The following is a 13,205-nucleotide window of genomic DNA, read 5'->3' as shown; positions in this document are numbered from 1 at the left end:
GCACCACACTCAGTTTCAGAAACTTACTTTTAATGCTGTCATATTTATCAATTTTTCCTTCGCAACTAGTATTCTGTATGTCTCCACTTAAAAATTGTTTTCATTACTCCAAAATCATGAAGTTGTTTTTTTAGAAATGTATTGTTTTAACCTTCATGTTTAGGTTGACAGTGCACATGGGAATATTTTTATATAACATGAGGAAAGGGCTGGCTTCATTTTATTCTACATTACATCCAATTTTCCAGTATCATTTATTGGAAAAATTGTACATTCCCTGCTTTGCTATAGTGTCTTTGTCAAAATCAAATACCTACCAGATGCGGGCCTATTTCTGTTCTTTCATTTCTATGCTTTCCTTGTACCAGTAGTAGACTGTTTAAATTATCAGCGCTTTCTAAAAATTATTGAAATCTAGTAGTGTAAGTCCTTCAATCTAGTTCTTCCTCACAGAAATTAGGTGACTATTCTAAAACTAAGAAAATGCTAGAGGGCTGGGTGCTGTGTCTCCTGCCTGTAATTCCCGCCTATAATTCCTATAAGCATGGGAGGCACAGGTAGGAGGATCACAGTCTGAGAGCAGTCTCAGGCAAAAAGCACAAGTCCCAATACCACAACAAAAAGATCTGTCTTGATATTGATATGACTATACCAGCATTTTAGCTAGTTTTAATGTCCTATCTCATTTTCTAACCTTTGTCTCCAAGCCTCTTGTAAACAACACAGAGATATTTTTTTATTTTTTAAACCATTTTTATTTGGAGTATTTCAGTCATTTGTAATTAATGGCATATATATGTTTACCTCAACTGTCACATATTTTCTACATATTAATCTGTCCCACATTTGTGTTTTCCTTATCACCATTTTTGGAGTCTTTCTTTGTATTCCTTCTTGGCTATGATTAAATTATTTTTAGTAATACATTTAAACATGTGTTTTAAAAATTATTATTCTTTTAAGGATGCTCAAGGTATTAAAACATGTATGTTCAGACTAATCAAAGCCTGAGATCATTGATATTTTTTACCCCCTTCAACAACACAAGATTCATGCAATGCATTTTCATTTATCCTTCCCCCTACCTATTTTTGCAAATATTGTGCACTTTGATTTCACATTCCATGAACAATCATCATTGCTCTATGCAGCCAAGATGCATTCAGATTGACTCCCATATTTACAGCAATATTTGCTTCTTCGTTCTCCCTCCACATTGCTGATTTACTACCTGAGAACATTTTCCTTCTATCTGAAGAACAACCTAGTATTTCCTTGATGTAGGATTGTGAGTGACAAATTTTGTCATTTTTAGTTTGCCATACTTTCACTGGTTATGAAGTGTGTCCTAGAAAAAGGAAATTGGGTGCCTTGCAGATGAGGCAAGACCACCCAATTAAAAGATGGACCTTCCCCTACATGTAATTTCCTGTGGTAACTGTGTCCCAAGTGAAAACAGGTGAAACACAGCCTGATGGGATTAAGAACAAAGCCAGAGAAAGCATATTAGCACCTCAATAATATATGATTATTTCAGCCACATAAAAAATTATACTAACTTTGAAAGTTTATTTTGTACTGAGATAAAACTTACTGAATGATTGTCAGGGATTTATAGGCTTTTAGATAATTTTGTTAAAATTTCTTAGTAGATATCCATAGATCATTTAAAGATAATTATAATTTATCTTCCTCCTTAAAGTTTCCTCCTTTTAATCGACTACGTGTATTGGCTAGGATTTCTAAAGAAAGGAGTGGGGATCACACTGGGTTAGGAAGTGTAGCAACTAACTTGTCTTTCCAGGGGTTTATGATATCTACAAGAGTATCCACATGGAGAGTGATATGTGTACAAGTATCCATCACTATAAGTATTCATATTCACTTGACCATTTAAAGGAACTCCTAAAAATATATGACCTATGACCTTTAAATCAGATTTCATCTCCTTACCATTTGCTCTTTCATAAGCATTCACAGTTTTAAATCTTATGTTTGGGTTTCTCTGCATTTCAGAGATTAGATATGCTCAAAGTTTACCTATCAACTCCCAACAACCAACACCATCACACACCTCAACTCTTTTACCCCTGAGCCAACTATGCACTTGCCACTCTAATTTTTTCTTTGAATAAATTCATTATGTTTTTGCTTTCATTTTTGTTGCATAGCTGCTCTTTTCTTAGAGAGTTAAATGGTTATGTATTTTAATTATTTCTACACTTATTTTTAATAATAGTTAAAGATATAAACTGGTTTAGGGTGAAGCACTGATCACATGCCATCAAGTTTGACATGAAGTATTCTCACTGTCATTATTTTCTAGCCTATTGCTTTGGTGTAATCTCTAAAAGAGAAAGCAAATAACTAGAAGGTAGATTTGTTCTTGTTTAATTTTTCTTTCTTTAAAATTTTTTAAAAAATTAATTAACAAATAATAATTATATATGTTTCTGGAATACAATGTAATATTTTAATTATAAATTTATATAATGGAATAATTAAATCAAGCTAATCAATAAATCCACCACTCACATCCTAATGATAGAGAATTTTCTCATTGTTTTGGTTATAAATTTCTAGATTTACTGCCCTGTGGTTGTACCATCTGTTCTGTACAATTTCTTCCTTTGGAGGAGGAACTCTGCATTTTACAGATGTTTATAAGATTGGTCTATTAAATAGATTATTCTTATATTACACAAATCTTTTGGATTCTTATTTGCCCAATAAATCTGTCAGAGCTGGAGTATATTAAAATCTCCTACTGTAACTGTATTTTCTTATTCTCCTGAAATAATTGTACTGCATTGTTCTTGTATTTCTGAGACTTTCAGCTTTATATATTTTGAAGCACTGCTGTTGAATACATGAAAATTTATGTCTTATAGGGACTGAGGGTGTCGTTCAGTGGTAATGCATTTGCCTAACAAGCACAAGGCCCTGGGTCCCCAGCACCACAAGAATTTGTGTTTTGGGAAGTGTTACAATTTTGATTATCATAAAATGATCCAATTTGCCATTTAAATTTTTGCCCTAGCAAAATTATTATTAGACTGAAATCACCCAGTCTTCTTTTTTATGTTAATTTTTATAAGTGATATCTTGCTTATACAAAGTCTTGCATTTTTACGTATGTATTTTTTAAGAAGCACATGAAGCTGGATTTATAAAATCCAACTGGATTTTAGTATTCAATTTAATCTGAGCAGTTATTTTTGCATTTTTTCCAGAAGATACTCTATGTGAGTTTTCATTTTATTTTAAAAAACAATTTGAGCTAATTTTTCTCTACTTAGTTCACAAACTGAGGCAACCTTTTTGTTCCTTTCCTATATAAATGATCATATTTCCTACTCCCTTAATGTGTTTCCCAGTATGAGATGAAATAATTCAGAATTCCTGATCAACATGACTTAATAGCAGTTTTATGTATTATCTTTTTCAGGAATTATTTTTACATTTTCATCACCCTTGCACAAACAAATCTGCAGTACTCATTGAGACCCATAGAGCTCATTGCCAGAACTCCAGGACCGCAACTTGGCCAAGCTTTGACTCTGCTGGTTTTCATCTTGCTACCTTTCCTGATGAGCTCAGGTGTATCCAACGTGGATGTCTATGGGTCTGTCTTCACTCTTGAAATTCAACATGTTCACTAGAATATATGGACATACTGAGCTCTTCCCTTGGTGATTTCAGTGCCTCGGGTGCCTTTACTTACCTAGTTTCACTTCAATGGAGTTGTTTTCTGGATAAATGATTTTAGGAATTCTTCCTCCACTTCCAGCTCTTTCTGATAAGAAATCATGCCCACAAAAACTGCATTAGGACTGCATGTGACACACTGTCAAGTACCTTATGAGATACTGTGATTCACGGCACAGAGCAGACCTTCTAAAAACATTGGTCAAGAACATTAAAAACCCAGGGTGGGACAGAATATCACTGCACAAGTGCATTTTTTTTCTCCAACTGCAATTAACTGAATTGGTGAGGGAAAAAAAAACAAAGGAAAAAACAAAACCTACAACTTGGTATAATAAAACTTCATTTATTGGCAATCTAAATATACTTTTCAAGCACTGCCCATCAACAAAGCTCTGGCTGAGGTCTGAGGGAGAGAGGACCGATGACCCTAACTTACTATTACCTTCAGTTTCACGCCTCCCTCTCCAACCCTGCATTTCCACATTCTTTTAATCCTTTCTGCTCCTGTATTCTCCAGCTCTTGCATCCCCCCCTCCCTTATGACTGTCTTCCTGTCCTTCAGTCTTTCTCTACTCCTCCCTTCCTCACTTGTCCACCAAAATTTAGCACTCACTTACTTAGTCCTATATATTTAGAGTGGAGTATGAAAAAAGTTTTCAGAGGGAAGCTAGGAGAAATAGAGAAATACTTGTCCTTTATGATGGTTATAATATGTATGCATTCTACTAATTACTGTAACTCAGTATTCCCAAATAAAAGTGATCACCAGCTAGTCAATGGACCACCACCCACTAAACCACACATATGTAAAATCTGGAAGTCATTCTAGGCCACAGCTTTTCTCTCATCCTCTTTAACTTATCAATCACCAAACCCCAAAATATTTACCTCCTAACATTTTGCAGTCTGTGCTCCTAATTCCTATTCTTTTTTCCTAGGCAATCTCATCCACACTCAATCTTTAATTACCATCTAAAGCTCGATGACTTTGAAAGTCTTATCTCCAGCCCTTCCTCTAAGCTGCAGACCCACGTAGGCCATGGTCTATTCCACATTCTTCCTTTGGATGTCTCAAAAGCACCTCACACTCAACCTGCAAATGACCAAACTCATGATTTCCCTCCACATCTGTCTTGTTTCAGTGACTAGCATCACTATTCAGTCAGCATATGCCCAGAGGCCTAAAAGCCTTGACCCACCATATCCCTCACTCTCCAAATTCAATTTAACCCTCAGACCAGTGGAGTTTTCCTCTGAAGTTTCCTTGAATGCATTCAGATCTTTCTCTCTTCATTTTACCACATTACCTGTGCCTACATGTTCTCACCTGCACTTTTGCACCCGCCTCCTAACCACTCTCCTGCCTCTGCTATTTCAGAAATGAAATCATGCCATGTTACTCTCCTGTTCTCAACCCCTCTGACTGCTTACCATTATTCTTAGAATACACTTCACACTACCCAATTTGGATTTCATGTTCCTACCTGACCTTGACCCCTAACTATTTCCCCAAACTCAACACCCACCATTATCTCCCCAGCTCAGCACTGCTCCAATCCAACTGGCCTACTTTTCCTCCTTCAGATACAACATGCTTCCTCTTCTTCCAGGGCCCTCGTATCTTCTGTCTAGAAATATCTTGCCCAGTCCATCTCTCAGTGACTGCTTCCTGACCATCACCCTGACTATTATCCAAGGTTTTCCTTAACCACTGCCTTTTCAATTGATAACTGTCTCTTTGATCTTTCCTAGCTTGCATGAATCATCCCTATGTGATACCTCTCACTGGTGCATTATCAGTTGCCTCTGCCTCCCCTCTCTCTCACACCTCAAGCTTCAGGGCAGTGGACATGGCTGAGTAGGTCTTAAAAGTATATAACAGATGAAACTTACAAAAGCTTGGGTATATGATTAAGTTGACTGTAATCTAACAGTTACCTAAAAGATTTTCTAGGGTCATGTTAAACTAAAATTTGATTCTCTATGTCCATAAAATAACAACACTCTCTTAACATTGTTCTGCTCTGAGTAATATCTGTAAAAAACTGTCATAAAAAAATGACTCGTGCTTTCTGTTGATCTTACCAAACTTTTAAATACTTAAAAAACTAAACCTTAACTAAATCAGAGTTCATTTAAATATCTGTTCATATAAAAGTCTCTTAAATGACCACTATATATCGGTGTGATAGAACAACTGTTGTTTTAGATAATTCTGGCACAATAAGTACACTATAGATTTGTAACTAAAAGTGTGTTGAGCTATATGTCTAGACTTTACCTAAATATTGTACAAACATTTACAGAGTTAAAAATATGTCAGCTTAATATATGTAAAATGACTAACTAAAGCTCTCTTTTATCCAAATGCATTTCATTTAAACCTTTGGCATATAAAATAGTTAATAAAACTTTCGACAGTTCCGCTATTTGTAATCAGTATCATTCGAAAACAAATTGCCATTTCGGCAATTCTGCTATTTAAAACCTGGCCTATTTTTGTCTTAGCCAAATAAGTGGTAATGTATATATGAAATGTAATTATACATTAGAAAATAAGACTATTTGGGATCACTGACACTGTCCCCCTGATTGGTAAGAGATCTAACGTTTTGACTTTTGTCTGTGCTGTACATCTGTTATCTTACTAGCCAAAATTCTAAATTTTACTCCAAAAAAGAAAAGAAAAAAAAGCTGAACTAATATGTATATCTAATATCTATGTAGCTGTGATGCTAATTGTGGCCAGCTCCTTTGTAATGTATTCATATCTAAAATACAAAGCTTAAAAAAACTTTACCAAGCAGGTATATTGTGTCCTAATTGTACCAAGGAACACTTAGTGTTGCCTCTTTATTTCTGTCAGTCAGAATGTTGTCTGTAATGAAAATAACTAAATGTTCTGACAATTCCTAAACTACTTTTCAGTATTTTAACCCTGACTATTCTAAGTCTTGTCATTCGCAGTCTGGGTCCTTCTCTGAAACATTTACAATCAAACTCCCAAAAATGATTCTAACAAGTACCTCTTTTACAATTGAGTCAGCCTTCTAAATATTTGCTTTTGTTGGCTTTTTAGAGAACATATAACTGTTGTCTGTTGACAGTCTATGCATTTTAAATTATCAGGATATCATCTACAGTCCAGACAGAACTAAAAATGGATGCCAGGTAAACCCACTTCTTCTAAACCTCTTTTATTGTTTATAATTTGGCCAAATGGGACTTAATTGTCACTGATTCTCACCTGACCTGCCTGGTCCTTCCCCTCCAACCTTGAAAACATCTGGGAAAGCTATTTTGGCACCAAGGGACTTTCATTAACCAAAATGGTTAATTGACAAAATCTTCAGAGGAGACTCTTCAGAGACAGTTTGGAGACAAGAGGGGGAAAGCTGTCACAATCCAGATGGACTCACCTTTGCCAGACCTCACAAAATTTACTAAAGCCAAGAGGTTTTAAAGAAGTGATCTTACATAGGGCTACTAAACATCCAAGCCATTGCAGGTACCTCTGACAGAAGGTAAACTCATATTTTAGGTCAAGGCCTTCTATTTAAGTAAAGACAAATTATTTTTGCTGGTTCCAAACTTATCTTTTAGTAGTCCATGCTTATGGGGTTATTTTCCCTGGGCAGTCTATTTAACTGGGAGTTTTCTGACTTTTACTTACTCTGTATTCTACTTTATAAAAATGTTTCTAGTTTTAAACTTAAATAACAAATACTTTCTATTTAGCTGTCAGTTATCTGTCCCCTTCTCCTGTATTTGTCACTGGTCAAAAGACCCTAGTTCCCTGGTTCCTCAGGTACTTGGACTGCTTTTATTAAAAGGCGCTGACTCCTCACTTGGTCCCACAGATTAACTAAAAACGGGAAAACATGACATCTCTCCATTTTGTCTATTGACCTTTGCTCTGAACCTTTCTCTCTTGCAGCCAACTTGGAGTCAAGAAAGGACAGAAATGATGGATGACATCTTTGTGAAAAGGGACTGAAATTACTCCCAACAACAAACTCTGCTCAGAACGGAGAAGCCTCCATATAAAAACTCCAGAACCGCTCCCAAAACCAGAACTGAGATGGAGACCAACCCAGTCTCACCTATGGTTGGAACCATTTACTGCATATGCCTTTGTCCTCTGCCCCCAGTTCTTTTGTCTACCCAGGCCTGTAGCCGATGTCTGTACCCGAAGATCCCTTGGTTTTCTTTCTCATACTGATAACCATTGGCCATGTGTAGTCTCACCTTATCTCCCAAAGCCTACATTCCTTTACACAGGTTGCCACTCAAAACCATGCTGCTTCTACAGGAAAGATGCTACTTTATGCCAACTAGCTTGGGATTGTTCATGATACCTAAGAGACCTCGAAATGTGCTGCCAGCCTCCAACAACAAACAATGGAGGGTGGGGGACAGTGGTCTTCCTGGGCTAAAGACTCCAGGCTTTCGTCCAGGACACTACCCAGATCAACTCAATCCTGTTTCTACAATGGGCCTGCTATAGTAAAAGACCCGGTTGATTACCCCTCTCCTTAAGAGACCTCAACACTCCACCTCAGCAAAAAGTAGCTAAATGAAATTTTGTTGTTCATTTTTCCTACCTATCTATCTATCTATCATCAAAAGGCAGGAATGATGGGATTAACAGTGAGGACAGCTATGTTAGGACCAGATCCCCTACCCCCTTGCAGGTGGCTTACTAGAAACTCCCCACCTGACCCCAAAGACTGACAAAGGGACAGTTGTTAACCTTTATCTCCAGATGGGTGCCAAGGATTGAGCAGATAGTAACCTAACCACAACTTATCTTTCTTGACTGCCCAGCAAAGGTATCCCTTCTTGACCTCCCTGGTACTTTTCCACTAGTCCCCTATTTCTAGCCCAAGCTTGTGTGTGGCTGTGGGCTCTAGCTGTCTTTCTGGGGTTTCTCTCCACAGGGCTCCTGCCTGAACAACAAACGCTGTGCTGGTCTTTGAGCCATCTCTCTGCCTCTTCCATGTCTCTTTCATTTTTTAACAGTCATGTTCTCTCTGCCTCATACAGGATCTGGCCTTGCTAGGCACTCACTAACAGCCACTAAATGACTGACTGAAGAAATCCCCCACTATCTCCACCCAAGTTCAGACTATCAGAGCTCTTCTTATTACAACCGCCTTCTTAAATGGCCTCAAGGCTTGAAGACCCTCTTCAGCCTGTCCTGTGTCAACATTGATCTCTCCCTTCACCAATGCAGCCATGTAACTCTGTACTTACACTTATTGTAGGGCTGTGTAGTGATCACATGGTAAAGCCTGCATTAAGCAGCTCCCTTTATCACTCTGTGGTTCCCCTCATTCTTCACCTCATACACACTTATGCTTTAGTGAAATTCGTTACAGATGCAATATAAACCATCATGTTTGATACTTTCACACTTTGCTTTATATATTCTCTGTGCCTAGAGACCCCTTCTCATTTTTCTTTATGTCTATAAAACTTATTCAACCTTCAAAACTCAACCAAGAACTCATTTCCTCTTGGAAGCTCACCCAGACAATATTCTTGCCACCCCTATGGCTCCTTCTGATTCTTTTCTATTCTCCCAGACACAATCAATAACTCTAACCTTAGCGCGTAAGTTAAAATGGCACCTTTCTATTTCTAGGTTTACTATCACCAGGCTGGGAGTTTCTCAATAGAAGAAACAATGTTCCTCATTGTTTAATTATTAAATTCTAACACAATTCTTAGCATTGAACAGATCACAAATAAATGTTTATTGAAGTAACATGGAAAATGGACCCTTAGACTCAGCCACGTCTAGAGGTATTTTCTCTTAGAAATTTCACCTTTCAAAAAATTACCTCAACTATCCATGTTAAAGCACTGCAGTAGTCAATTTCTCAGTTAGTGAATGGATCTGCACATAGGAGAGGGTGCTGGGATTCAAATGTGAGTGAGATAGGAAGCTGTCTACTTTCAGAGAAATTACCATCAGCAGGAAAACTCAAAAGCATGGCAATCCTAAAATCTAATGCGATTTATTTTCCTGATTAATGGGCCTTTAGTGAAGAAAATTAAAATTGAAGGCCACCAAAAACACTTAAATCACCTAAGTAATTTCAACAAGGAACACTGGGGGAGAGAGGAAGGACCCTAAGTGGGAAACAATGGGGCTAGGATGCACCGAGTTCCTGGACTGATATAGTAAATGGCTTACCCTGGATTGGCCTCAGCTACCCCAGGTGGACAGCAGGGAGCCACTCATGCTGAACAGATCACTCAAGGGAACAATGCTATCAAGAACTAGCTAAGCATCTTTCATTAATAGAAATTAGTCATGAACATGAAGGTCCAAGTCAAAGAAATATCCACACTTTTGTTCTTTCTCTCTGATAAGTAAATATAGAAAACTACTCTCCCCAGAAGAATAAGCAAAAGGCAACATAGAGGAATTCCTCATCCAGTGTGCTTAGAAGGAAAAGTGCTCACCTGGACATTTAAGGCCACAGTTCTGGCCCTCATTCTTACACTAATCAGCTCTGTGAATGCTGATAAGTTGCTCCCCTCTTGGGCCTCTATAAAACTAATGGCTTGACTAGGTTATTTTTAGGGTTTCTTCTACCTCTAAAATTCTGCTTTCAAATCTCCAGAGCATATGTTCAACAGAACTGGCTGTTCAAAGTTGGGAACTGACACCCATGAACAGTTAGTCTGTTATCCTAGAACCATGTCCAGGGACCCTTAACTTTGCAGAATCTGAGTCAGGGGAGGCCAATACTGGAATGGTTCACCAAAATATTCACAGCAGTGAAAGCCTAGGGAAGTGATAAATACTAATAGCTATCATGTACTGAACACCTACACTTTGTTAAGCACCCTGGCTGCTGCCCTATAAACAAGATCTCATTTAGTTCTCTCAAATAAACCTAGAGTTTTAAGTATTCTGTTTTTACAGATGGGAAAAACTAAACTGCTCAGGCTTTTTTGCCTCAGTCTTTCTACCCTTTGATCTCAGGTGACAAGTTTCAGAGCCTGCTAATCTTCAGAAAAATCAAGATTCAGATCATCTTTGCCCAAAGCCAGTCAACTCAGACAAAGACAAGAGGAAAACCAAGCAACAGATGTGAATGTACTTACTGATGCTCACGGAGATGCTATTTAAAACTTTGTACTGTTTCCCTGTGTGATTCAGTGTGACACTGCAAGCATAGTTCCCCTTGTCCTCTGGAGAGACATTGTTCACATAAAGCTTCTGTCCCTGAAGATTAAATTGGTCCCCACTTGGTTCAATTTCTTTACAGCCCTAAATTAAAAAATAAATTAATTAAATAAGTGTTTGGGAATACTAATTGTGCTCCCCATTAGCATGAGCTTAAGAACTGTGGGGAGATGATAAATCTATGTGATCCCTAGACGTTCCATTATTTACAGTGTAACCAGAAAATGATAGACAGATAGATTAGATATATAGAGAACAGCAATCCCTTGCCTACTCTGTATGTGTGTGTGTGTGTGTGTGTGAGATCTGTACATTTGTATCTATCTATCTGCAACTCTCTCCAGAACATTTGACAAAGAATGTTTCACAGACTAAAATGAGACAAACACTAAGTCTAATAGGAGTTGAGAAGAGAGAAGATTGTGTAGGGTGAAAGGACTCCATGGGGGCTGGAGATGGGTCATAAGGAAATTCTCCACCTAAGGCTTATCTCTCCCAGTGGCTTTCCATTTAATGGTGCCAAGCCACTTTGCAAAGATTGCAAGCCAGGTGAATGACAGTGTTAATTGTGTTATAGACCCAATAACACTTTTGTCACTTATTTGGGGTTTATCTTACAGAATACAAAATAATTCTTCACCAATATCCTACTTGAAGGCCCAAATAATGGAAAAGAACATGGACCAGGCTACAGAGAGCAGATGTCACATAACTTCCCCTGTCACCCAGTCTCAACCAACTGAGGACCAGTCAATCTCAGGAATGCTTTCCCAGCAACCACCCAGAGGACAGGCTTCACATTAATCTGTCCTGTCAGATGCTCACATTCTCAGGCTAGTCAGCCTCACCCCATCAGCCCACTAACTCTTTCTCAGACCTGCTCTCCTTCGTTCAGGAAGCTCCACTCCACAGAGGGACTGCTGGGCTAACTGAGTCCATTATGCATTCAAACATTGAGCTGATGCTCTTTACCAGCACCATGAGAGGTCCTGGCCAAACAGAAATAAGATGTAGTTCCTGTCCACAAGAGGCTCACAGTCTAATAGATAAAATAAACATAATAAACCCCTACTAAATGAAAATTTAACTTCCAAGTATACTTTCTTCCCAACTCAGAATCATACATCATTCTTCCCCCAAAACAGTGTGAATAAATCCACCTCGCATGATGAAACTCAGTAACAATGCCAGAATGGGTATGCATTCATCTACAATGTGCAATATGACTTCTTAGAAATCTTACATTGTTTCCCTATAGACAACTTAAATTGGAAAGCAAATTATCCTTACACAATAGGTTGCAAATAGAAAGGGAGTTACTCTTAAGGTTGGCTGGATGAAGGCATCATGCTCTGATGATATGATGTCTCCTTTAGAGTGCAGAGATACACAAATTTTGAGTCCTTAGACTTCAGAAACCTCTTTCCTGGGTAGTTGTCACTGGATGTCCCCTAGCTACACAATCTCTGCTGTGCTTCTATTTTTGAGCAGTCTCCCTTTTACTGATTCATTCTATCAAGATATGCAAATATTTAATCACATTAATGTTTGGCCCTGCTAGCTGAGGGTCATTCTGTCCCTTTAAAATGACTGGCACTGGCACTGTTCTGATCCATGGGGATATTATTTCAGAGTGTAAACTCTCTCCAAGACTTCATTTTTTGGTCAAAATTTGGGGGTAGTGTCTCATTACCAAGATGCAAAATTAAAACATGAATAATAATAGCAGCCAATAAATGAAGATGTTTATACTCCAGCCACCAATAAGAACACACCTGACACAGCACATACAATGTTTCAGAGACACAATAGCTCAGAGCATTCAGGCAAAGATGCCCTGGGTATAAAAGACAAATGGAGATAAAATTGGCAAGGCAGGCAGGAGTCTTATCATATAAAATCTTGAAAAAGGAATAACCATTAGAGACTTGAGGAGCAAGAGAGTAAAGTGATCAAATTTGGTTTTTTTTTTTTTTTTTTTTTTTTGAGAATCAAACTTCTGGTTGCTGTGTAGCACAGGGTTAAAATGAAGCAATCCTAAAGACCAGGCAGCAACTTAGAAAGCTATTGCCATAAATTAAGTGGAACCTAAATGAAGACAGAACGGTAGATATAGCACAAAGAGAACAAAAACCAATACTTTAAAGTGGTTCCAATCCATGGGACTTAGTGGTAAATTTGGGATATAGAGAGGAGACAGGAGTTCAATGTTCCTAGTTTGTTCTAAACCTAAGAGAAATAAATAGTAGACACATGGAAAAGGAAAATAATAAAGTCATCATACCAAGAA

The 13,205-nt window shown here is 37.8% G+C and overlaps 1 protein-coding gene across 7 annotated transcripts in view; it reads right to left on the bottom strand.

Annotated features, from left to right (window-relative positions):
• Il1rl2 (interleukin 1 receptor like 2) overlaps positions 1 to 13,205 on the bottom strand; it is a 48,086-nt gene that overhangs the window by 19,055 nt on the left and 15,826 nt on the right. For 6 of the 7 annotated variants that reach the window (XM_074050443.1, XM_074050444.1, XM_074050442.1 and 3 more), the window contains 2 exons: positions 10,834 to 10,999; positions 3,725 to 3,799 (listed from right to left, as the gene is read on the bottom strand). In XM_074050443.1, coding sequence (XP_073906544.1) covers positions 3,725 to 3,799; positions 10,834 to 10,999 — 241 coding nt within the window. The remainder of the gene's footprint in view (positions 1 to 3,724; positions 3,800 to 10,833; positions 11,000 to 13,205) is intronic. The other variant, XM_020157383.2, reaches the window with a different exon arrangement.

Source organism: Castor canadensis, chromosome 12, assembly GCF_047511655.1.
Source record: "Castor canadensis chromosome 12, mCasCan1.hap1v2, whole genome shotgun sequence".
NCBI classification, from domain to species: Eukaryota; Metazoa; Chordata; class Mammalia; order Rodentia; family Castoridae; genus Castor; species Castor canadensis.
This window is presented reverse-complemented; position numbering and strand designations above follow the sequence as displayed.